Source organism: Filicampus tigris, chromosome 21 (assembly GCF_054856515.1).
Source record: "Filicampus tigris isolate MCC_2025a chromosome 21, RoL_Ftig_1.0, whole genome shotgun sequence".
Taxonomy (NCBI): Eukaryota; Metazoa; Chordata; class Actinopteri; order Syngnathiformes; family Syngnathidae; genus Filicampus; species Filicampus tigris.
Genome location: NC_141237.1, coordinates 11,248,912 through 11,276,692, shown reverse-complemented (window position 1 = coordinate 11,276,692; position 27,781 = coordinate 11,248,912). Strand labels below are relative to the sequence as shown.

Genomic DNA, 27,781 nt, shown 5'->3' with positions numbered 1-27,781 from the left:
AATTGTACATGTGCTGCCTGTTTCTACTAAGTATGCATGGGGGGGGGGAATGGTTTGCATAGAAGAACCTTGGCAAAATGACTGGAGGAAAGAATGTTTTTGTGTGTGGGCGTGAGGACGTGTGGGGTTTGGATGGATGGAAAGCAAGAAGTGGGAGCAGCATACAGGATCATAGACTTGATGGTGCCCAAGGTCAAAATGTGCAGCTGTCCATATGTGCAAGTCGTTCCTAGGAAGCCAATCATGATGGATTAGGAAGCATCAGGACCTCCAGAATCGAAGTAAAATTGCAGTATAAGTGTATATGCACACACGCTGGGCAAGTGGAAAGACAAACTAGTAAAGAATCCCATTTGTGACTAAAAAGTCGCCTTACAAAATAGCCAAAAAAAAAAAAAAAAGAAAAAAGTATAGCCTACACTGGATGTTTGAAATAAAAATCAGATGATAAATAGATCAGTGTCACAAAAGAGATTCGACAAAGAAGATGAATCAAATTTCTTTTCATTCACAGAGGAGCTGAATTGTCCTCTGGACAATTTGTGGGTGTGTGTATGTGTATATAGCACGAGAGTGATGACACTAAGGTGTTACTTAGTGAGAAAATGTTATACCATTTAAAATATAGATGTATGTAAACAAACAGTGAATTTTGTTGGTAGCCCTCTGTTAAAGAAATAAAAGAAGGATGGAATTTGCCAAAATGCATATTGATAAACCACAAAGCTTTTGGGAGAATGCCTTTGAGCAGATCGGACAAACATGGTACTTTATGGCAAGTCACATCAGTTTCTGTTTACAAACACAAACATTAAGCCATGTTTTTGGTCCTGCTTTGCTGAATCTGTCACAGGGTGTCTTGAATCGGCGCAGTGTAAAATAAAATTGCAAGAGGCATAATGAGGCATTTTGGAGCAAAATGTGCTTGCCAGTGTCAGACAGTTTGCTCTTGGCTGCATGTCACGAAGCCTCCAAGAGAATGATCTGGAACAAAGAGCTGAAAACAAACAGGAATGGATGAAGCTAAAAGATGCAGTCTTGAAGAGACACCTTTCAAAACAGATGCGGATATTGGAGCCGTTTGCTCACTAGGAGGGCCAAAATGCCCGTTGACAGTTTCAGGTGCACTGAGAGATTTGTTTCAAGTTATTCCAGTGACCATTGTGGGTTTTTATATTTCTAATAATACACAATAAGACAATGTAATAAAATACACATTTTTTCAATATGTGAAGAACAACAGCTTGTTGCAACAGCTCCGTTCATAACTGTTTGAATATTATTATTATTTTTTTTAAATGTACATTGTAGATTCGTATGGGAATTCTCTGTGTGAGTTTTCACATGGTTGTAAGGAAAATGTTTACTATAACTTTCCTTCCATTTTTCAGTTTCTTGATCAACTGTTTTGCCAGGGTTCACCACGCAGATGCTGATTTACATGCGCAACTCGACATTGCCTCTCCCCACCACTGTACACAGCCTGCACCCGAAGGCTTTTACCATCATAACTGGGGATTTTAATAACTGCAGGCTGGAGTCTGTGCCACACACCTTCCACCAGTACATCTACTAAGAAAATAGAGACAATAAAAGATTGGACTTGCTGTATGCCAAGTTGCCAACACAAGTGATGCATACATTGTTACCCCCCTGCCTCCACTTGGATTATTGGAACACAAATTTGTGCTAGCAACACCTCAGGTAACACAACGTAATGAGAAGGCCTCAGTTTGCGCACTTGAAGAGAATTCTATGTTGTGGTCATGTTGCAGAACTACATAATTCTGTCTCCATTTCGTACACCTCAGATTTCCAATACAGTCCTGGATTATGACACTTGCAGAGGTTCTCTGATAACTCTGTAGTAGGGGGGGTTTAATAAGGATGGACAAGATATGAAGCAGAGCTGGGCATCGCCTAACCGCCACCGCGTTCCGTTCTGCATATTTAATCGGACATGCGGTCCCGGTCCACCCTTCGTCGGCGACAGCCAATCGGCGTCGAGAACGTCAATCTCACGTCGCAAGCAGACGCCTACGAAGAAAGAAAAAATATCAAACACAAACAAAAACAAACACGCACAGCGTGGTGATCGATGAAATAAAAATAATAAGGGTGCTCACCTCATTGCGGTGGGGCCGCAAGGTACACAACACTTTTATTTAATTTATATTTTTCCTTGCGTGTGACAGGTTAAGTCCGTCCTCGACGTCGCTTGGCTGATTGGGACCACATGGGTCCATTCAATACAACATGCAGACGGGAAATAGGCGATGCTCAGCTCTGATATGAAGCTGGTAGACAACTTGATGGATTGCAGCAGAAATTACCTGGCTAACACTACCAACTATCTTGTTGTGGATTTAAGGAGGACTACTACCACTCATTATGGGAGAGGAAATTCAGGCAGTGCAGCGGTAGGACAAGTAATTGGGAGTAATTGTTGGAGCCGATATTTTTTTGTACTATCTAATTTTGCATTAAACTAATTTCGATTGAGCCGTTGTGCCACCTACTGGCTAAATTGTGTTCAAGCCAGTGCGCACTGTAGTGTGCACGCAGGCTCGTGAACAGCCGCCGTTGATTGGGACAGGTGCGCTCGTTAGGAGGAAAGTTTGATGGGGAAACTTTGTCAACCGTGGCTGCAGGCTAGTTTTATTTTTGTTTTGATTCATGACAGCAGTCTGTCTAGATGACTCACTTTTAGACTAGACAAACCTGTGCACACAATCAACACAATTCATAATTACATATCATGTACGCACACCTAAACTCGGCAAAAATACCTTGGGGAAAAAAAAGTGGCATGGAGACTACAGTCATCTTCAAGTAAGACAAAAAAAAAAAATTATGTCTGTGGCAGCGCGTTGATATGTTGTGATCCAAAATGAATGCGAATCTTGTTGAACAAGGGATTGGAATGGAATACCAACATAAATGCCGTGTACAAGAAGGGAATGAGTAGACTGCATTTCCCGAGGAAGCTCAATGTGGGCAGCAAGATGTCGGAGATCTTCCATCAGTCTGTGGTAGCAAGCGTGATCTACTTTGCTGATGTCTGCTGAGGGAGTAGCACCGGTGTCAGGTATGCAAAAATAACACAAAAATGATCAATAAACTAATTAAGAAGACTGCTGACATCATGGGACTAAAGTTGGAGATGTTTGATTCAGTTAGGGACTCGAGAGTAGACTAGAGTGATTCACAATCACTCCTTGACACTGCAGCAGCAAAGGAGCTATCTAAAACCATAACCATAAAGGTTTATTTGCAAATAAATACACACACATAAAATATTAGACTCAAAGAAAATTTGTATATTCACGCAGGTCGACTCAGTCAGTGAACGGTTTCTAGAATGTTGAACATGTACACAATTCTTACCTATTTTACCTTTAGTCCAATTTCCTTACAATATTTGATAAGAATATTTTGAAACTGTATTATTTTGAGTTTGACAGTTGTCAAATTGCAATTCCCAAAGACATTCCTTGAAATGCTGATTGCATTATAAAAACATTTTGACAGGACTCATGAAATGGAGAAGCAATTGCCTAAGAAAATTGTTTTGTTTTCATTGCCTTTAATTCAGGACTGAAACCTAAGGAAAGAATATAAAAGCAACCCATTGGCATTGTGACCCTCAATTATAGTTCACAGACAACTATTTGTACAATTCACACCCCTGTTGTCCGTGTATGCTATAGTTTGTCAAGGCAATGTGTGACATTAAAGTTGTGTGTGTGTGTATCAAGCATGTTTATATTAGTCATTTGTACTATGTTAAAGCGGATGTCAACCCAAACATTTTTTTTTTCAGGAATATGTTCTATGCAAGCCCACTGGTTGAAATAAGGCGTTCTGATAAATATTGCGTTTGTGGAATAAGAGTAATAAACCCGTTTTAAGCCATCGCCCTGGGGCAGCCATTTTGTCATTTCTGTCGACTGAAAATTACATCACAGTTGTTCAGGGCTCAGGTAACGACCAACCACGGCTCATCTTCTGAAAACAGGTCAGCTGTGATTGGTCGTTACCTGAGCAACTGTGATGTCATTGTCAGTCAACAGAAGTGACAAAATGGCCGCCCCCACAGATGGCTAAAAAGGGGTGGATTAACTCTTATTCCACAAACACAATATTTATCAGAATGCCTTGTTTCAACGAGTGGGCTTGCATATACCATATTCTTGAAAAAAATGTTTGGGTTGACTTCCACTTTAAGGCTACATGAAGCATGTTAAATTTATAGGAGCCACTAAAGCTACATCTGCCCTAACTTGCACCTAGGGCTGCTCGATTAAGCTATTTTGAACCGTAATCGAATTTTCTGGTTAAAACGATTTTAAAAACATTCAAATCGGCACGTTAAATTTTTTTTATTTTTGGTGTATCTAAGCCACCGTAGTTTTCAAGTTCAAAGTTCAAAGAAAGAAAAATTAAGACATTAATAAAAGACATTCAAAATACTTCATTTTTCATTATTTTTCATTTTACAATGGACTCGTAATCATAAAATTGGGTTTGAGAGAAAATAATCTGGATTTTCTTCTTAGGCAAAATCGAACATTCATTCAGACATGTTTCTTGTTCTTTCCATATGGCCTCCCTCTCTTCTCCTTGTTTCCTCCTTGAACCCATCGTTATCCCAAACACCAAGTTCCTTTTTGACGCCTTACATTTACATCACCTTCGTTTGTATCAGCCGCTCTTGCTTTAAGGCGATATTTTACTGCGTTTTTCATCCCTGCTGCCTACATCAGTGCTAATGGCTCAAATGCCACGACGACCCCAACCTAAGACAGACCCATCCCCTTGTAATTAATAAGCAGTCCGATATTGATTTTATGCATTTTATGTGCTACTGACTGATGAAATGTTTAGGGGATGCGTTACTGGGTCGCTATGATTGCCGGGACATCTAATCGATGATTGAATGTTCTCACTCTAATGAAGAAGCTGTGTGGTGACACGTGTCCAAGCAGGTGCGGCCAAGCCATTAAGGAGTGGCTAATCAAAATGGAATTAGACGGCTGATTGCAGTCACCATTAAGGACTGATTTTGATTATTCACTCTGATCTCGCACATGGACTGAAGCAAAGGAACACGTATCTACTATAGTGATAGATACATATTTGCAACTGTATTGACACTTCTATGATTTCAAATACTGTTTCTCCGTCACCACGGTACACACCATGATCGTGCGGCGAGAATGGAATTGATTCCCGCTCAGTGAAGATATAGTGCGCACAGTCTTGTATAAAGTACCTGAAAGTGATACTTGGGTAAAAGTACAAGTATGTTAGAAAATAACTTTAGCTGAAGTGAAAAGCACCGTGTAGCATAATTTGAGTAAAAGTCTTCAAATATCGAACATTTAATGTACTTCACAATTAAGAAATGTTTGAATATTTTTTCTCTCACTGAATATACTTAACTCATTCACTGCCAGACATTTTGAGATCCTCTTTTACCCTTTGAAAAAAAATTTGCAAAAAATATAAATAAATTCCTGGGATTGAATGGCTGGACTGTGAAACGATAAATACATTCGTCAATGGCAGTGAATGAGTTAAAGTAAAATTATTTAAAAAATGGAGTGGTTATATATTAAATTTAATATGAATTAAATAATAATATATAATTAAATAATGTTTTTATTTCAAATGTATTTAGTTTACTGTCGTGGTGTAGTTAAAGATGTTGGCTAATGACTGAAATTATCTAGCCTGCCATCACATTAGCCATATGCCTAAATGAGGTCATGGTAACTAAAAGAACATTGAAATTTTGACTTCACTGGTTTTATACAACTTAATTTTAACATCAAGTTCGATTAGGAGTTTTTGAATATCAATATTTCTGCCACTTTAGGGAGGCATTCATCCTCTAGAAAGAGGTTTTAACTCCTCACGCAGGTGTGTACCTAAATAGTACGGTTAAAAATATTGGTCCAATACTAAAAGAATAATTAAAAAAAAAAAGCTTCGATAAAGAAATCACTGAGTGTCTTAGATCCTGAATACATTAAATAAATCCTCCTTGATGTGGCGTAGATGATTTTTTTCGTTTCATATTAGCTTTGGTGCATTTCTCTGGTGGGTAGCTTTAGTGTAGTAAAGCTTCATTTAATTCAGAATAACTTAATAACTCCCTTGTTAATGTACTTTTAGCTTGCTTGCATCTGGAAATAGCAACAGAGAATGTCACATAATGGCAAAGAAAATATTCCACAAACAGAACATTTTGGTGTAAAAGTCAAAGTTGCAAGAAATAGAAATGACAAAGGAAAATCCAGATATGCGAAAAGTCAACCTAAGTACAGTAACAGTATTTGCAGTCCGTTCAGTCATTCGGATATCAAGGACTGCAGAGGTACGCGCTAACATTTAACAGTCCTACATTGCAGTCGATAAACGACTTGGCCTCCATATTGACGATCAAAGATTCAATTGTCATTTTTTTAAGTATCACTTTTGATGGCTATGGAGCACTGGTAGTGTGGCTGTACATGTGTGCTGCCTTTTGTGCAGACAGTGCAGGTTCAGTTTCCAGTCAGTCACCCAGCCACTGCCAGTTCTAAACCCGGATTAAAAAAAAAAAAAAAAAACATCAGAAAGGGAATCCATCCTAAAAATTGTTCCAAATGCATTTTGCAAGTGCCATTTTTAAGAGACGTTTTTACCAATTACAACTTGAAGCTAAACATTTGAAAATAATGAAAGATTATCCTTATCAGACCTAATTCAAGCTCATTTCATAACGCAGAGGTGCTGTTTGAGGCCTATCATAACCGGACTCTAAATGTCACAATGCTCAGAGTCAAATATGTTAAATGCTTTTTTATGTGCTCATCACTTTTATTGAAAAAGCTCTTACCTCCTTACTCAGCACCTGTTGAAGGACGTTAATCAAAATTGAGTGAAAAAAGTCATTGAGTGAGTGTGAAGGGTATAGAGGGTGGGACAATTCGGAATTATTGTCACACTGGAGAGGGAAGGTGTGAAAGGTGATTTCTTTCAGTGGTGTTGCTTCTCGCTCTGCCAGGGCTTTTCCTCTCTTTTCTCTCGTTGATTCCCCGAAGCTCATTCGGTCACCACCGAGTCCACCGAATGCTTCACAAACCAATTATGCAGTGACATTATTAAAAGGCCAGTCTTGCTTGTAAGAGGAGATTGTCTTTTGTTTTTCTGAGAGAATAGAAATGCGTCCAACTGTTTGAGAATATAACACTTTGGATGAATATATTCAGCAACGCAACATTTACGCATTTCTTATTAATCCATTCAAAGCAGCTGGTTGGCTTCCAAGCGGGTCTAATGCCAAACAATTTTTCCATCCGTAAAAAATCTAAAAGTTGCCTACATTGTAACATCCCTTGCGCTCATAAAAGTAGAAAGATAACACCTGTGTCATACAATAAATTAAAAATACAAAAAGGTGTTTGCTTATGCATAAAGTGCACAGTATGTGTCTTATCTGATTCACCCTCCCAGCTATTTTAGAATAATCACCGGCGGTTCTAGACATTTTTACCTGGGGTGGCAAACGCAAGTAATTCCGGTTTTATTTTCTGCATTCCGTGGCTAGTTTTATGCATATCAGGTGAATAACGTAGCTCGACACAACCTTGGAAGACATGATACAATGTGTTATTTTCCAAATGTTGTTTAGCATAGCCAGGCGCAAAGACTTGATGTAAGCTAATATCTAAAAATACTGCTGCTAGCTACATTTCACCTAAGTTCTCACACCAGACCATTTGAACACATTAAACAGACTAGAGCAACCACGAACATATTCGAGCTTACCCGACTGTCTGTGGTCCGCCAGGAATGCTCAAGTTAAAATGCATTTGACTTTTTTTTTAATTAATTGGTGGCACGGTAGATTGCAACCATTTCTTCTTGAAAGAAACGGCGATTAGAGTGGGAGTAAATTCTAAACACTTTTTATACACACTATGGAGACGATATAAGGAATATATTTTGAATTGAGTATTGATAAATTCATCGCAAACAGAGGTGGCAAGTCATTGGGTGAAGGTGGCAGATGCCTTGCCACCCTGTAAAATCGCCTATGAGAATAATAGAAAATGACGAGAAATGAATCATGAAATCAGTAAAGTTGCAGTCATGTATTGCGGTACTATAAAGTGATGGTACAAGCAAATGATGCATACGTGAGTGCACCCTAAAGGATTTATCATTAGCTACATATTTCGGAACACTGTAATAATCAAAGATTGCTTTGCGGTGACAAGAAGTCGTCTTGGTGTCAAGTTTTCCCGTTTGATGTCTTCCGCCTGTTTTTTTTCTCTTTTGTATCATTGTTGATTCAGAGAGAACGCTGACTTGTTTGAGTAAATATGTGGGTGCATGATGTAAGGATTTGCGAGGCATTTCGCCCTGAGGTTTGCGATTCTTCCAAATTTGTGGAAGATCAAAACACGGCAGAGCTTCATAGTTGCCAGATTAGACCAAAGAAACGTTCCATGTTAATTGACATACCAAATAAATTACGAGTGATTTCTCAGACATGTGTAGTGAGTGTATGCAAATGACCCCTCCAATGATTGACACCACAGGGTGCTAATTAACACAAGGCTGTTATGCTAGGTTTCGCTTGGGTGTGAAATATACTACAGCGGCTTGTATCATATATACAGCAGAAGATTTGAGCAGAATGTGCCATAGCTGAAAGCTATAATGTTGGAATTATTACTGTGAATCAACAAACATTCCATATCAGACCGTAAGATTCTTCTGATGAAGAAGGAGAAAGAAGCACAAGACAGAAGAAGAAATGGATGGATGGATGCATTATCCTGTGGTGTGGGGCATGTTGAGTGATTCCGCCCTCCCCTCCCCCCTCCCCATGTCTGCTCTGAAAACTGAAAGTCGTAAATGTTAAACATGTTCAATATTTACGATCACAAATCCTGAACAAGGTCAGAAAATAAGTGAAAGTGATGTAAAGCGATATATGTACAGTAGTTCCCAGATAAGATGTTCACCAAGCTTCTTCTATTTCTTCTACTACTACTGTCTGCTTTTTTTTTTTTTTTTTGTATTTTATGTCAATCTGGGTGCCCTGGAGCACTCTGCTGCCTCTCACAGGTCAGTCTTGATACTACAATAGATTTGTGATTTTGGGGAGGACATCTTGGTCAACTGAAGTACACAAGGATTGATTTTCTTTGTTTGGGTTCCAAAATATCGGGATATAGCATTGCTTCAAAAAAACATGAACAGCAGGAGAATAAACCGACTTCAGTCGGCTCATACTTTACCTGCCACTGTTTTTGTTGACATGCAGTATTTTCTGGCGGCCATTATACATGGCTGAGTGCATCTTTGAAGAGTTTCAGCCATTCCAGCAAAATAAAGACACATGCTGCAATTTCATCGTCAGTGTCTTAACCGTGGTAAATTATGGCAATAATAATTAGTTGTTATATGATACACTTGTGGCAGCGATGACATGGAATAAATTAAGAATTCTTCACTAATCTCACAAACATTAGATTGGCCATTCCTTCTTTTTTCCATATTAGTTGTGTCCAAAAACAACAACATCCCACTGGATGTTAATCATTGCTGTAATCAACTTTTTTTAGTTCGCTGGCATCACTGTCACGAGATGACTGATGGCTGGAAATTACAATGTGTGACATATTGACAAACCCATTTGTGCTTCTTGTGGAGAAAAAAAAAAGGAGCATTGTCTTAGAGGGTTTGTGACGTGACAAGCCAGCAGTGGAGAGAACAAGTAAAGACAGGAGTGGGGTAAAGTCATTGTAAAAAAGAGAAATTATTCACACTGTTTCTGGTGCTTTGTTTTGGGGTTTTCTTCTGTAGTTTTCCTCTTCTGTGGCTACTTTTAAATACCCACTGTTTCTGAATTACTCTTTTTTTTTTGTAAACACACCCATTATTTAACAGCTTGACACTGTAGTGTAGGTTTTCTTTATCTTTTGTGTAATTATGTTGTTTATTTCTTGCTCTCTGAATCCTTGATGTAGGCTGCGCGTTTGCTTCTCATTAGTTAATAGTTTGCCACTAAGTGTGGCGTTTCTGTTTTATTTGAATCTGTTCCTCTTGTGTATGAAATTCTTTGCTTTACTTCCCTGTGATTTTTCTCTTCATTTTTCCTACTCACCCATGCCTCTTAAGTTAATGTCCCCCTGTGTATATCTGCTCCTGTTATGTGTATATTGTTTGTTGTCGAAGCTTTGCAAGCTGGCAGGGACTTTGTATTTCAACTTTCTTTGGATTGGAGCAGTTTTATTTGGATTCCCCCCACCTCTGGAGACTTGTTTCCTGGATGTGGGTATGCTGCCTTGGTGTGTGTAAATTGTGGTTTATTTCTTTTCAAATAAGGGACCTGTTTCATGACTGCTTTGAGAGTCACAACTTTATATGTTGTCCAAAAAACTGTAAATTAGTCAGTTACAAGAGGTGGTGCCAAACATTACTTGTATAGGTACAAAACATTGACAAATGTGTATGCATATGTTTGTTTGTTTGTGTATCTTTGTACATCGTTGAAAAACACTTATGCCCAATTTTGGATTTTTAAAATTTTTTCACGTTAATGCTATGTCTGTAACGCGGCAATACCATTCACGTAAAAATAAGGAAATTGAAAAAAATGGACAGGAGTGTTTTTCACATGACAGCTACTATGTATGTATGTGTTTAACATGATTAATTATGGGGGGGCTATTAATGAGGCTATTAAATTTTCTTCTATTAAAATGTAAATATAAATTTAGCTAACAATTACTGCACTTACTGATCACATTAGGTCCACTTGCGCTACATATGGACATTTGACAGTTTCCTTCATCGACAAGGGGTAAAATTCAGTCTGTTAATATAAAATATATATATATTTTTTAATGGGATGGAAGAATCTCTCTGAATGGCATGAATTCCCTGTGTTAATGTAACTCAACTTCCTGTATCTTTTGTTTTTGCTGTTCTTTTTTTCCACTGCAAACACTCGTTGAGACGAAGTCAATACTGCCTCTGCTGGTTACAGCAAAGTAATACGCCACATTTTGCTCGAGTTCTTTCACATCCCAATTATCAATTCTGATTAACTGTGAGCTTTGTGTAATCATCTTGGCCCCTCCATTTATGGCTCTTTTTCAAGGCACCCAACTGTTGTGACTGTCCACAGGCACTTCCCACTGACCCACAGTGTTCCTAATAGTGCAATTACAGACCTAATGGCTTTATTATTTTTATGGGTGAAATGCAGATGTGTTGTGTGTTTGTTAGGCAGGGGTCTCAAACCCCGGCCCTTGAGTGCTGCTTTCCTGCTTTCCTGCATGTTTTAAATGTTTCCCTTCTCCAACACACCTGATTACCTGTACATAAGACGAGCACAATATACAAAGTACAATATTATGATACAGCGCACTACATATTTTTGGTAGTGTACATGAATTTGATAGATCGGTTTTGTGTCTTGAGGCAGTTTTGATTGGGTCAGAGCAAAACATTTTATTGATCATCAAGAAGGCATACCATTTCCATTTAAATGGCTTTTTGAGTCTTCGTTGTAATCAGCTTTTTTTCCTGTCAACGTTTGTGTGCTTGTGCTGGAACCCTTTTTTTTTTTGTTTTCGTATTCTTTCAAATTGGATCGATTAAGTTCACCGAATGAAATGCCCTTTTATCTGTAACAAAATTAATTAAAACGCCCCCCCCCACAACAAAATGTACTCCAAAACACACGTTTTTACATTATAGTATGGTAGTTTATTTCCCACTCTCGTTGTGTTCATTGAAATAGAGCACGAAATGAGAGGATGAGAAAACTGAAGACTGTGTGTGGGGGGGGGGGCGTGCATGGGGGGGGGTGCTTTTCTCACTGGCTACCACCGCTTAGAGAAGGAGGGGCGCACTGTGTGGCTGAAAGCGAAGGTATTTGAGGGAGAGAGGAAAGGAGGGAGGGAGTTAAAGGGAGATAAGTTCAGCACCGCGGACAGTGCACCGGAGCGCCGCTATCAGCTGCGCACTGACACGCTTCCGCGAAGCGTCGGTCCTTGTGGCGTCTCACTCCTCTGTGTCCTACTCTTTCCTCTCTTTGAGAATCCTTGTCTGGCCTGATTGCAAAGTGCCAGCGCAGCGCAGCCTCACTCCTCTCCTCCAGTCTTCAACTGCCGAGCCAGGCGGGCGGACGGACAGTGTGCCTCTGCTTTGTTTTCTTCAGAGTGCTTTTGCTCTCTTGCTCTTGTCAGCTGCTTCCACGCCGACAGCGAAAATGCACCGTCCTGTAGGAGGACTGACGTTGTTACTGCTGGCGGCTCTGTGGATTTTCTGCAACGTCAACTGTGTGCGAGGAGCTTTGCCAACAACCCGTAAGTTTATCTTTTCATGTCTTATTTTGTTCGCTGGGGTGATATCGGTGCCTCGTCACAGCGGAGCTCGGTCGGCACGGCATGCAGTTCGTTCCTGCGGAGGTGGCACGGGGCCGTGCGACGCTCGGTGGGGAGGGATATGTGTCGACACGTGTTAACTCCGCTCTGCGTGTGGAGTAAGGTCAGCAGCTTTCCCCATTGAGACTTGCTCATGTCGTGTTGTCTCCCCCATGTGCAGGATCACTTTTTCCCAAGATGTCTGTTACTTTTTTTTTTTTTTTCCTGGAGAAGTGTAGCGCACACACAGAAAAAAAGACTTTGCTGTTGACCATGTGCAGAATAGGCTGCATCTATTTTGTTTGTCTGTAGCCAATCCTCCCTGCAAGCTATTTGAGTAAGCATGATGACAGCTACATTTTTACATGAATTTTTATGAAGTCACTTAACCCGTTTTTTTTTTATATGCTTGTTCTAAATTTCATTAGACAACTTTTTTTTTTTTTTTTTGGTTAGTGAGCATTCATTAAATCATTAAGCACAATCCTCCACAAAGTTGGAGCTGTTTTATCGTAAGAATTCACTCTTCCGTTGCAACTGCAATATTTAAGTTGTATCTTGCTGTTATGTTGGATTTTGAAAGTTCTGGTCAAAATAAATGGATGACTTTTCGTGTCAATTCCACGTCATTGGTGATGGCTGAGGAAGTAATGTGAGGGCTTCGGAGTGACCGATGTGTTCACTGTACAGCAGGGTTCCCCGGGTGCTGGATGAGTGTGTCCCGGGATGTGCTTCATTAATCTTTCCATTTGACACATTTTGTCAAAAAAAAAAACTCTCCTTGGAGACACTGGTACGTGGCTGCGCATGAACAGAAATGCAAAGTGACTAAGGATGACAAGGTCTTCCTCCAGTAAACTCCCGATTTGAGATTGACCTCGCAGTGATGGCTTTATCTTGTTTTATCTATCGACCCCTTTTATGGAAATATGTCCTGCTTTTTATTCAGATGTCAATTTCAGCAGCAAGAAGAGTCACTGTCTCGTCAGCTTGATGCGAAAATATAGCCCTAGCCAGAAGTTCGAATGTTTGTCCTTTCTAAAGGGCTTCAAGTAAAAAAAAAAAAAAAACCTCCTGGGAACAGATATTGTGTTCTGATGTATAGATTGTATCGAAAACATGGTGACAAATGCAGGACTCAGTTTTCTGCTTGAGAGACAAAGTGGCAACTGGAGCCAGAACAATGTCCAAAAGAGTGACACAGATCAGCAAATGTAGATTTATACACAATCCACCTCCCCCCACCTTTTGAGTGTGTGCATGTATTTTTGTGTTCATTTGCATTTCCATTTCCATGCCAATGCACGTATGCCCCTGCAAATGATTGCGTGTTCAGCTCTAAGCATGGGATTTTTCTCCTACGCGTGCTATGCCTTGAGCGCCTGTCAGTTTAAAGATGCATGGCTCCATCGCTTAATTGGCTGCCTCAATAGTATCAATTGCTGCGATCTGTTGCGCTCCAGCAAAATAAGATGAACGCACACGTAACTGCATGGACGCAGTTGTAAGAACACACAGACGCATGGGTGGGAGGAAAACTTTGAAGAGTCTCATGAAATATGATGTAATGAGTTGTCCTTTGAATGGGTTGTTTTGGACACAAAGTCTCATCGATGTCTCGTTGCGGATCACTATTGGATCGGAATACTTGTAATTGTCCATATCCTTGATAAATGACTGTCATTCATAAATGTTGATATGCGTTTTGTTGTTACTACTTTTGGCTTGTCCCACCTGGGGATGCCACAGTGGGGGCGGATGACACACTTAGATGAATGGACTAACTTACAGGTACTCTCCATATCGAGAAGTGAAGCCACCAGCGGCCAATTCACATTGTCACTTGCTAAGATCGTCTAACGTGAATACATTCATTTCTTCAGGTTTTTTGTCTTATTTTCTGCCTCTGAGTGAGTGGTGTATGGTTTTACCAATAAGTCTGCTACATAAATGTAACTATCCATTTTCTCTTATAAGGTGTATTTGCGAGTGCTACTTTTTTCACAGGACAGCGACGATATATGTCACTGGGCCAAAATCTCATAAGTCACATTTGAGTCATTTTCATATTTTTTTCCAAAATCTATACTATTGGTCAGAGCTGGCCACTTCACCCTTTTTTTTGCCGGTCCGTCCTCCATCCGCGACCTGGGTAGCCTTCCGTCCTCATCCCTCTGTCCTTATTCCTAAAAATGATCGTACTCCGACCCCGTCCATCCTCATCCTTTTAAAGTGCTTGCGTCCTCACATTGCGTCGGTCCATTGGTTTTTGCCAGGTTATTAGCAAAATATTGATTCTTTACAGCGCTAGGTGATGTAGGAATAGCTGCGAGCTGTTATGTATTTTTAGATAGCATTGATATTTTTTACCATTGCAAAGTGATAGTGCTGTTATTAAGAGCTGGATTAAGTTGGGTAATTCCCCATTTAAAGCGGAAGTCAACCCAAACATATGTTCCCAGCAGGCCCACTAGTTGAAACACGGCATTCTGACGAATTTTGCGTTTGTGGAGAAAGAGTTAATCCACCCGTTTTTAGAGACCTTTGGAGGCGGCCATTTTGTCTTCTGTCGACTGAAAATGACATCACACACGCTCACAACAACCGATCACGACTGATCTGTTTTCTGAATCTGAGCCGTGATTGGTAGTTGTGAGCAGCCACTGATTAAATTCAAACTTAAGTGCTTTTCTAATCCATTGCGATGTTATCTAAAAGACTCAAACTCTGTCACTTGGCGACTACTGTACTTCTGGACTTAACTCTATTTATATATGGAGGGCGACAAGTGCTAACTATTTGCAGTTGTTTTTAATCTTTGGTAGTTTAATTGGAAAAAAAAACCTCCTCCGCTCCTATTTTTTTCGAATCCCTCCGCAAAGACGATTTTTGTAAAGTAGCCGTCAAAGCGCAAAGTAAAGCATGCGCCTTCAAGACGGCATGCTCGCAGCACAGTGGGTGGCTAAATGGGATGCCCCTAGCGCCTGTCTGATATAGAATCAGATTAGCCTTTTCTCATCCCATTAAGCATGCCAGGCCATTTGACAAAGACATCAGTCTGCTCGTACCTCCAGGGCAACTCTTCTTCTGTAATGTTCATTTTATACGCTGTCAAACTAAATGAGATTATTTAGTGGCATCCTGTTGCCCATTTTAGTTTGAAGCACTTTTTGGTCATTTTACAGGGCACCGTCTATGGACTTTGCTTTCTCATCTGTAAGATCCAATGTCAGTGTGGTATCATTTTCTAAAACATGCAATTTTAAACCTGATTCCAGTTGAAATGTTTTGTCTGTGTGTGTGTGTGTGTGTGTGTGTGCGCGCAGTCTGATGACTCCCATTAGGAGGCATGGGATTAGGGCTGGGAGCAGACTGGTTTGTCACAGATTAGATCAAGCCAATACATGGCGTTTAGTTGCTGTTGGCTTTTGTGTGTAATGGTGTGAGCACCCGCCGGAGGTTTGGGTGCAAGTGTGTCTCCATAATTAGATTTACAAGGTCAAGTTGTTCATTGTGCTGCCTTCTATCCATTTTGCGTTAAAGTTACCGCTCTGTAATTTTTATCTTTGACTCATGCTCTCACTTTTTTTCGCTTCATTTTCACCTGAGCAATCATCAGATGGACGCTGATGATTCCCTCTCTTCTCTCGCTGCCCTTTATCAGCTGATCACGTCTCATTCGTACCCTGCCGCCAAAGTATAGTAATCCCTACTTTGCTCTCTTGAGCGGTGTCATCATCTAACCCTGATGACCTTTCACAATGGGTCCCATTCCCCCGTGCCCTGATTACACAGTCCTTGCTAGCTTCTTTTCAGCGGAGTGATAGGAACTGTCCACTTGTGCATTCACTGGCACTTACTGCTTTTTAGTGTGTGAGTGTGTGTGTGTGTGTGTGTGTGTGTGCAAGCACGGGACTGGATCACAGCTAAACTGACACAACGCTGCATTCTCCCCTCTCAGTCTCTCACAGCTTTTAAATTTAGCAAGCTTCCGCTATCATCATATGAATATTTTACCCCATGAAAACTTTTGAACGGGGCTTCAGGGACAAAAATACTTATGTTTCTTCTTTGCAAAAAGCACTCCGTTGTCATTGCTAAAAGAAACACAATTGCTTTATTTAGCCAGACTATGATTAATGGATATGAATTTGGCTTTGAAGGAATCTAAGGATATGTTTTAAGATAGTGCCTCCTTTGGCGCGGAATAAGCCCAAAATGATTATGGTCTATTCATTTACTCTCATCTAAAATGAGATCAAATAACCATTCATAATTCCATTGGCTTCATCATTTCACTTGAAGTGCTTGCTTTTGTTCATCTAAAGATCATTTTCCAAACAGCAGTCACTAAATATCATAATTGACTACAATTTGGGATTGTTTTCCTCTCACTGACAAGTGGTGATGTTCTTAATCATAGCCCAATATTGTTGTCCTGCAAGTATACAGCAGATGGAAGTCAGATACTCTAATTTGAAATTCAACTAAAAACCTCGGATAAAGTATGCCTCGAAAATTGGATCTTGGACTCCAAACCGTTATCATTGTGAGACGGCGAGGATCCGTAGGATTAACTTCACAACTGTGACCCCACGCCCCATTTTGCTTTTTTCTTATGCCACCGCAGAGAAAACTATACCATACAATCAATGAAATATATATTGCATACGCAAGTTTACCAAACAGGTGTTCATGTTAACCACCAACAGCTCAAGATAACTTCTCATCCTATCTGCCAAAAGACAGAAAGTCTCAAGAATAAACACAACAATAAAGCAATATTGCTGTTGGAAAAAAAAAAAAAAAATCTGCTGAGTTGACCATGGGCACTGCAGTCAAGTATTGTTGGATCCATAATAACACTTTAACTGACACAGCACAGCGAGACTATATTTTTATGTCTTTGCACTGGAAGGGCTCTCTTCTAACTGAATGTTGCAGTGAGGCTATCCATGTAAGGGAAGTCACGTTGATTTTAAATGCAGACTGACAAGTCATGCTGCAATATTCACCAAACAATGTTTGCTTTGCAATATACAAGTACACCCCGTGACTTTCATTTTTTTCCCCCTCCTTAGACACACATCCAACCTGCCCAGGTTTTTGAATACTCCGAATGTCAGAGTCATTCATCAAGCACACACAGGTTTCTGTGTGTCGGTGTAGGGCAACTGGAGTGCCCCCTTTATTAACTAAAAAAAAAAAAAAAAAAGTTCGAGAACAAAATTTTTAAACATGTTTCGTGGACCCCTGCATACTCATGGCTTGGCGCTATTCGCAGATTACGCCCCCACGCCACATATTTTAATTTGTATTTATTTGTTTTTGTACATTGTTTTGAGTTGTTTGGGAGGAACAGTTTCCATTTTTCATGGAAAATGTATATTGGAGGTTTAACAGTGTTTTTGTTGAATTGTCTGAGTTTCTCAAATGTTTCCCCTAATGCATTTCAATGGGCATCAGTGATGCACTGATTTTCACTTTTCGCTTGCCGGATCGGTCCCAATATACCCCCGCACCTCCACCCAACCGCCCCACCCGGATACTAATACATGAGTCTTATAATTTTGTGCTGATTTGGAATGACATTCAGGGCAACCATAGTACTCAATATTAAAGTTTTTAGTGACTTCATTTTTGTGGGGAAAATAATGCACAAAACGAGTTCTTGCATTTAATGTTGGTTTGCTGTTCAGCAGTATTATGCCATCCTTGAATGGCAATTTCTAATGCAAGAAAGCCCTTTGCACTGGAAAAAAAATGTGCAGTTTGTGGTTATTTTGTTGTTTGCTTCAAACCCTTTATTGTTAAATAGTGGATCTTTTTTACATGCAATGAAAAATGTACTATGAAAAAAGAAAAATATTAAGGGCATGTATTTTGTCCATATTTAAAATGTCATTTTTGTCATACATCCGGTTAGGAAGTGTGTGGTCCTATGTGCCCCCCCTAGTAGCGAAAAATTGTGGAAAGGAAGAGCAAAGAGAGACTGAAATGAGCATTCTCTCTATGGTGATGTGTATTTGATTCAACATGTAGCCTCCCTCTTTAGTTTTTTTTTTTTTTTTTTTTTTTAAATTGTACTTTATAATTAATTCATACATTCTTCCGCCCACTTGTCCTCCTCAAGTCATGGTCACAGCATACATTGACTGACTGACAATGCACATCCTCAATTGGTCACTAGTCAATCGCAGGGCACTAATTCATTAATTTCCACAGTATTATTTTTACGATCATTCATCATTTCCCTCACCAAGAAGTGTAAAGTGAAAAGGACCCGCTTCACAGCAGAGGTTTAGTCACACTATGGCTGGGTATTACTTCTACATACACTTGAACTGCATCCAATGCTTGCTGAGCATTTAATAGAGTTGTCTCATGTCCAGCGATGAAACAGGATTCGCTCATATAACGATAAGAACATGATCCCTCGCCACTCCTTCCCACACTCAAACACTGCCAATTTTATCCAGGAAGCCTGCGAATGAATCCTGATAACTACTGCGGCTGGCGAGCATTTCTACAGGGAAGCCGTTGGTTGTCAATAAACACCAGGTGGATAAAAGTCCATTCTGTCTGCCATTTAATTGCTTAGCAAAGCAGTGCAATCGATGCATTAATGTTGATCGTAATTGTTATTGATAAGAAGTAAACATGGTTAAATTTCAACATGTTTCAATTAGGTTGGCATGTGAGTGTTTAGACTGACTGACCTGTTGTTGACTCAAAACTAGACTGAGGCTCATACTGTACCCCTTGTACTTTATTTGTATTTGTCAATAATAATCATTAAAAGTGCTCAGCTAATGATGTAACGCAAATAGGGGTTGACATTTGGGGCTCAGAACAATTTAAGTACAATATAACTTAATTCTAAGGTGCCAACATGCAGTTAAGCCTTAAAGTATTCATGCGCAAGCCATATTTTGACTTGAGTGCATTTTTACTTGGTGAATGGGTGTCGTTTGGCTGTAAATGACACTAGATTTTCGAAAAAAAAATACACTGATTAATACCTTTTTTTTTTTTTTTTTTTTTTTAATACTTGTTGAGCCAGTGTTCTAAATTTATAGTTGATTAGAATGTTCTATTGTGCTGTATGTTGCAAGGATCCTTTAGAATAATGCAAAACATCAGGATTATGAATGTATTAAAATAAAACAAAGTAAATTATTAATATTCATTAATATTTCTAACACAACTTCTTAGTCTTTTGCCAGGTTTCTGTGCTATTTCCTGCCAGACTAATTTAAGTATCAGACAGATTATTAATAATTTGGACCTTTGCAGCATGTGGAAGCTGCTGTGAGCCTTTTTCAAACATTCTGTTTGCTATACATCAAGTCTCGTGAAAGCATAAAAATTGTTTAATGTTAAATGATCTTTTTCGATATTTGTTGTTTATATAAAAATCGGCACATACAACCGGGTCCTCATTCTAGTTTTTCAGATAGATGTGGTGTCCCACAATGCTTCTTATTGAATTATGTATGTAACGTCGCAAGGAGTTGATTGTCGACAGAGAAGGAAAGCATATTCGTCTGCCTCTTTGAGTTTAACCTATATTCTGTAACATTAACCCTTTTGAGCTTCACATGGTAACACGTCGAATCGGATTACAAGTTTAAAGCCATGCCACATCTGTTCAACGCTCTCTCAAACACAAACTCACTCTTATGACTCCTCCCCCAACCCTTGTGTTGACCTTACAAGCCCTGAAGTTTACTGTACACCTTTGACATGACAAACTATAACACATTGTTTTGCATTGTGTATTTTCTAGTGTATTTAAATTTGGTTTCCAGTGCAAGTGGGCGAAACTTGGCCAGCAGTTCTGGCAATAGAGAGATACATGCATATACAGAATGTGTGTGTGAGTGTGTGTTTGTGTTGTTGTTTTTGCCATCTTACTGGAACACATCCCGTGTCATCCCAATTTTATTAAATTTCTTATGTTGAGGTCTTTGCTGGTGCTCACATGAAAAATGCCAGGATGAGCTTGCACCCCATTAGTCTGTGTGTGATGCAGTAGTGTTTGAGTAAAAATATGTTGAATGCACTTCAGAGCTTTGCCCAAGGAAAAGAGTGCATTGCTTGATGATCTTGCTTAAGATCTGCAATCATATTATACATTCCCCTTAGATATGCGATGTTTTATGATTGGCAACAAAATGGTGGACAATAATCGTTGTCAAACAACCTTGCCTTCAGAAGTAGGACAATTTTTGTGCGAGTGTTCATGCAACAAGAGCCGCTTGTGTACATCTCATGCAGTAGATATGCCTGCCTTGACTTGAACACATCTTTGAATCTGTATGTGAGGGTGCCACAGGGAATATAAAAATGACGAGATACTTGAGCTTGAATGTGCCACTCTGTCCTTATATATTGCAAAGACTGTGTGTGTGTGTGCGTGTGATTGTGTGTGCTGACACACGTGGCTCAAAATTGCTTTTGCTCCATACACACGGGCAAAAGCCTTGACACGGATTTGGTGAGGTCCATAAAGCTCTGTTTCAAGGTACTGCGGACCAGTCAGCCATGGGTCAGTGCTTCGTTTTATACCCTCCATCCACGTGCTACCTCTCAACAGTCTACTCTATATTGTTTTAATTCACTGCTTTCTCGTCTCCTCCTCCCTGCCGTTGTCCCCATTTGTCTTTACCGTGTGTATGAACTTCATGCTGCTCTGCCTCCTATTCATTTCTGTCTTTAACGTCACCTACGGATTTATTCACTCGGGTTAGTGCTCAATTTTCCCTTGTTCATTTCCCCCCCACTTTCTCACCCTGTAATGTTTAATTTTCAATGTTTTTTTTTCCTGGTTTAACAGGTCCTAGTTATTTTATGTCTTAAACTGGGAATGTGCATGGAGCCGTTTAATGCATCTGTTATAAAGGTTTTGAGGCTAATATTCAATGCGAGTGAACTATATCACTGATGTACAGATTAGTCACAAAGACTACATAGAAGCGCCTCATAAACCAAAGGTTACAATTTCCACTCACAAATTTGTAATATATGCAAATGTATTTGAAGGGATGGTTCACTAAACTATATTTTTCCAAATAATTTCACATCCAGCCATTTTCTCCCTTACAATTGCTTTAACTCCTATCACTTTCTCTCCCCTGTGACTTGTCTATCTTTAACTTTCCTCTCCAGTCTGCAATAATCCTGGTTAATCCTGACCTTTTCGGGAAAGAGGTCAAATAATTAATTAGTAGACACTGTGTGACTTGATTAACAATGAGATCAATTTACAGCCTCTGGAAGGGCCACATTGAAAATATTGAAGGCAGCAGCGCCTACACCCAGTCAGGTCAATCCTTTGGCAGTGCAGTTGATTAATTTGAAATTGAATTAATTCCTAATTAAAGTGATGGTTAATCTGTGTTAGGCAGCGTAATGCGTGGTATGCTTGACATTTCCAAACAGTCAGTCCAAGTTTGCTTCAGTATCATTTCTTGATAATTTCCCATCCTGTCTGTTAGCATCAGAGATGAAACGATGACAGCCAACATGTAGAAGATTACAGCATGGCTGATCACAGATCCGTTTCAGATCTTTAATCTCTCTGGGACAAGCAATGACTTGCATATATACACACACACACACACACACACACACACACACGGACACACATGCACATGTGCATGTGCAGTGGGGAAACATCAAATCAGATTTATAGATTTATCTAGTCAGTCAGCACCCTTGCAAGATCCAGTATCTCAGCTTCATGGTTAAAGGAAAGGTCTGTGCGTCTATAGGTGTGGGAATTACAAAGTCCCTCACATCATGATATTATCACGATATCTTGCAAATGATGCTAATATACACAGCAACTGCACCGTAATTGATATATTGTGGAGCTTGCCCAAAACCCGCAGTTGCACGGTAATTCATTTACTGTTTAACCAGCAAATCATGAATCAGCTCGAAAGAGTACTTTTGTACTTTTGCAGAAAAACACTTCTTGGTCCAAAAAATGAAAAATCCAATTTGATGATAATGGTAAATTGAGTGCACTTGTATGTAGAGCTTTATCTTCCCTTTTTCAAAAGCACTTAACCAAGCCTCATATTCATATATACTCTCATTCACTACCATACACGTATTTATTTGTCTTTTCATAGTCCAGCCATTCAATCCCTGAAATGTATTTAGATTTTTTTTTTTTTTTTTTCAAACGTTAGGGTAAAAGGGGGCCTGAAAATGTCTGGCAGTGAATGAGTTAATAACATATCAGAGTGTACACTATACACCGATGCAGTAATGCAGCCGTGTCAACCTCCGGAAAGGTTCCTTTTTAGTTTAAAATAACTTACTTTACCCTATAGGTTCCCTCGCTGTACAATGGCCAACGGCAGAACCCGGGATGTTTTTTGAATGATGCAATTCAGTACGATAAAGGTGATTTGAAAATATTGCAATATGGTATTTGGATACAGTAACAATGGCTTTTCTGTAAATAAAACTAAACTACTTAAAGGTAACTCCAAATAAGCAAGATGTTTTCTTCAACAACATTGATACCAGAACAAGCTAGTTATCTTAATACTGTAGCATAAACAAAGTCCACCAGAACAAGCACAGTAAGTTCTCGTTTTCTACCTTACTTACTTACCTTATCATAATGTTGATTTATTTTATAAGTTTGTTGCTGTTTGTGGTGCCAGTCGAGATGCGTCGACAAATTGTCATTTTGTCGATTGCACTCTGCATTTGCAAAGGCTATACACGGCAACAGTCTTGTGTTGACCTTTTGAGGCCATTATTGATATTAAACAATCTGCAAGTCTCGATGCCGATTATTGTGTTAACCTCAGGACATAACCTGAGTGTGCGTTTGTAAATTTGTCCTGAACATTTTGAATGTTGACAGGAGCATTTTCTTGGGAGGGTTGCACAGCAAATACCGAAATATGTAAGTGTTCTGTGAGTACTCCATAACTAGCATGAATTTGAAAAGGTATGGCCCTGGGGATAGATATGTACACACTTCTGCCCCCTCCTCTGTCATTTTCTCTAGTTGCGTGCTTTCCATAATTCATGATTGCTTGGGGCGGCACTTGCGTAGTCTGTAAGGACTTGGGCTTTGGAGTCCAAGGGCATGGGTTCAAGTCCCCCTGTGGACAAAAATGTAAAAATTCACTTGTTGGAGAAATGCGAGTCTGCTTGCTGGCTACTGTTTAGGTGCCCTTGAGCAAGGTCTCGCCCCCACCAACCCAGCCCAAGTGTTCAAGCAGTCTTTACACACCTCTTTCACTCTGAAGCTCATTTTGCATACCTTCATGTGTGACTGGTTTCTATGTGTGGTGCGCAAGAAGCACACTTTGGAGTGTGAGTTGATTTTCCCTGGAATGGACAGACCTCTGTCTGGTAGGCTTCAGCCAGAGGATAGCTACGCAATATGTTACATCACACAGAAGAGATGCACTAAATCTTGGAAGTACACCCATTTGTCTCTCTGGTCTCATACATCTTTCATTCATCTTTGTATGAGCAAACAATCTCTTGAGATCTATACACTTGATGCACAGAAGAATGCAACTGAAAAATGATTCACAAAAGAGCCACTGAAACGAGTGGAAGAGCAGACAAGGGCATTGCATTTGCAGTTTAGTCAGCAGTGTGTTACCTAGCTAATGGACAGCCAGTCCAAAGACGCTCCCTGAATGGGATCCAAAGCCATTAGCACCTTGCACACTCCAAGAGGCAGTAATGGGTGATCCTGTTAAGCTACTATGATGCAGAATTGGGGATGTTATTTACTGCTGGCGTGCCTGTTGTGCAACTGGCTTGTTAGCATATGCATGATTCAAGGCTGAGTACCCTAATTTAATGACTCAACAAGGAACTGGCCTTTGTAGAAAATACATAGGTAAGTCCAAAATGATTTATAGTCTAGCTAAATCGACTTAAAGTACCTTTTGAATGGGTATATTTTATCTGAAAATTGAGCTCAGAACATTCAGAGAGAGGGGGAGAGATTATTCCACCGTTTTCAAGTAGCTGTTTATTGATTGATCATTATTCTCTCCATTTGACAGTTGTAGGTAATTTCGTCAAATGCCCTTGCCGAGTAATAATCTTTGGCTGCATATGAGAAGTCAATGTGAGAGTTTAAGAAAAAATACTGGATAAATTGTATACAATGTGAATTGTGCTGTTGTCATACGGTATATGGAATATAATGTGTCATGTATTACAACAGGACAGTTCTTGTCTTCTGCCAAACCATCTGAGCCAAAGAAGTTGATCTCGGTCTCATCAGACCACAAGATATGGTTCCATTAATCCATGTCCTTAGTCTTCTTGTCTTCGTCAAATTGTTTGCAGGCCTTTCCTGCATCACCTTCAAAAAGGCCATACAGACCAATTTGATGCAGTATGTGGCATAAGGCCTGACCCCGCCAGCCCTTAAACAATGCTGGCAGCACATGTACATCTATTTTCCAAAGAGAGCCTCTGGATATGATGCTGAGCACGTGTGCTCAACTCCTTTGGTTGACCATGATGAGGGCTGTTCTGAGTGTACTACTGTATGATCTTGGCCACCATGTTGCAGCTCAGTTTCATTTCATTCTTTGCCATGTGGCACCCTATTAACCTTGCAGTGACCCTTATGAGAGAGCGTGGGAGTGATTATCAAAATGACCTCACCTGTTCCCCATTCAAACCTGAGACTTTGCCACACTGATGACTAATTGGGCCCATTTTTTACATTTCCACTTATGGTTGTATTCATTTCTGTTACCAGCAGTTTAGAGTTTCTTGTCTCCGTGTTGTTATTCAAAGAGACAATAAATCTATACTGTTTTATAAGCTGTGTACTGACTGCTTTACAAGTGTTGCAAAGTGTCATTTCTTCAGTGTGGTCCCATAAAAAGATTCTAAAATATTTACAAAAATGTGAGTGGTGTACCCACTTTTGTTAGATGCCGTCAATCAGGTAGATTATGATGATTTTTTTTTCTCATAGGGCTGTAAATATTGATGAACAACACTAAAGAAAAGTACCACTGGCCTTCCTGTTCTGTTAAATGTCGTGTCATGTCAAATGTCATGTCGGAGTCAATATCTATATCTACCACGAGCAATCTATAGGTAGAGTTGGTTAAGCATTATAATAAGAATCTTTCTCATGCCTCTGTTCACCTTGTAATAATTTAAATACCTGTCACTGCCTCTCTTATAATTTTATAGCTTTAATAATTACTCCTCCCTGCAGTCACATTCTCCACAATACACCCTAGTTTAATTTTCTTTTTTCAAGCTAAATCATGAGCAGTATCTAATATGAACCTCTGCCGCAGTTACTTTATGATACAGTATATCACATCAGCAGTGTGACTGATATTTTAGGATCCGAAGTTCTTTAAACCTGTCCTCAACATTTTTCTTTATTTGCGAGAGTGACATGCCTGGTGCCACCCACTGCATCTTCTCTGTACTTACTGCATTGCACTATCGCTTTTTTCTTCCTTCTCCTTGATCTCTCTCTGCTCTGTTCATTGCCTTTCAACCATCTCTTGGTTTCAATTTGGCCAAGGAGAATTTAACACCTAAAAATACAATGTCACATGCATGCTTCTTATTCAGTACAAGTGTATATAAGTACCCCAAATGGATATACTCTATTGTAAATGCTAATTCAAAATTAACATCTTAAATCAAATCTGCAAGGTCTTCAGATCTGCTGTGCTGAAGCGCACACACTCATTGTACTGAAAGCGGGCCCATGATGCAGCCTTCATGTTGAAGGAAATTAACAGGGCATATTAATTAATCGAAAAACTGAGCCATCCATTTTCGATACCACCTATCCTCAGGTCAGGAGATAGCTGAAGCCTCGCCCAGAGAAGGAATACACTCAGAACTGATCACCAGCCAAACGCAGGGAACATGGAGTGCACTACCTAGTCTCAATTTGTTTGTGGTGTTACAATATGACATCAGAAATGGGAGGTTTATCTTACAGCCATATAGGCCCCTCACTGTGGTTCAACTCATCCAGGCAATTGTTTTCTCATCAAGGTAATTTTGTCAAAAGACTGCCCCTAATTTAACAATAGTACATGTATCGCCTTATTTGAGGAATTGCACAACCAGCAAGGGAAAGTATCTAATTCAGCACAAATACACCGCTTCTCAATTCCTCCTGGGGGAAAGGAAGCTGCTAAAAGGACAGCTCTACAGCACCTGGGTGAATTACTAGATGAAATGGGGGTAAAAAATACAAACTAGCCTTCAGCAGGATGAGGTAGTCAAGATAAAACAAAACAGTCTGCGTAGTAAATTCCGATTAATTTACATTTATTTCCAAGTGAGTCATGTTTAAGGTTTGCAGTTGTGCCTTTGCTTTGCATACAGTGGTTCCTAATGTATTTTCCTAATACTGACATGGACAAAAGTGTAGACTGACCTGAGCCAAACAAGCCGAGAGCTTGCTGTATGATTTTATTCTAGCCTGAAGATCCAGTGGGGCGCAATGAAGCACATGAATGAGCAGGAGTTTGCTTGTTTTGAAGATAATGGTCCTTAGGCTAGAAAGTACAGAAAGTAAATTTGGTGTGCAACGTGGAGGGTGCCAGTTGCACACAACAACAGTAGTGAGCAAGTAGCAGTGACCCACAGCAACCTGTAATGCCTTGCATTAATACACAGTAGCACAGGATGATGAAAAAATTGTTCATTGGCCTGCAGAATTTGAACAAACGTTCACGAAGCAAACAAACACAATGTTCGGTTCATGTTTGCTCAAAATATTAACTAGCTCATAAAATTTCCTTCATTGACCTCTTTCAGGTACAACACTGGTCAACAGACACTTGTTAATTGTCAATGCTAAATGAGTTTTAGTATTAATTCCGGTGACCCAATCATTTCCAAATGTATTTATTTTTGCGTGGGGTGTGAGTGACTTGGATGTATTTCCTTACATCTGAACTAAGACACTGATCTGCATCCAAGCATATTTTGTGCTTGCTTATGATGGACGCATTTTGCAGCAGTCGTCCTATGTAGTAAATTTCTGGTGTCTAATTACATCTATCGTTGTATCGCTTTTAATTTTAAAGTTCAGTGTTCCTCAAGTCATTGTCTTAAGCCCCAAATCTCTTTCACTTCAAAGTGTGTCTGTGCCTGTAAACCCACAAAGGCTTGTCTAAACTCCGGCTTTACCGCTGTCTCGAAGTGTCTAAACAACCTTTTTTTCCCGCTGTCGGTTTTGCTTTACCATCGAGGCCATCTCGCCTGCAACCAGTTACTTTGAATGTGCTTCCGCGAGCGCAAGTTGTTCTGTTACTTGGTGTATCTATCAATCCTCGCTTTCA

The 27,781-nt window shown here is 39.8% G+C and overlaps 1 protein-coding gene across 3 annotated transcripts in view; it reads left to right on the top strand.

The window, feature by feature from the left end:
- Positions 1–2,502: 2,502 nt before the first annotated feature.
- The window catches only part of cntnap2a (contactin associated protein 2a), a 248,014-nt gene continuing 222,735 nt past the window's right edge, over positions 2,503–27,781 (top strand). Inside the window, exons 1-2 of one of the 3 annotated variants that reach the window (XM_086021181.1) lie at positions 2,503–2,832; positions 2,916–3,088. In XM_086021181.1, the coding sequence (XP_085877307.1) occupies positions 3,058–3,088 (31 nt within the window). In that variant the 5' untranslated portion in view covers positions 2,503–2,832; positions 2,916–3,057. Of the gene's footprint in view, positions 2,833–2,915; positions 3,089–11,996; positions 12,381–27,781 lie in introns of those variants that run through there. The other 2 variants (XM_086021180.1, XM_086021182.1) reach the window with 2 other exon arrangements.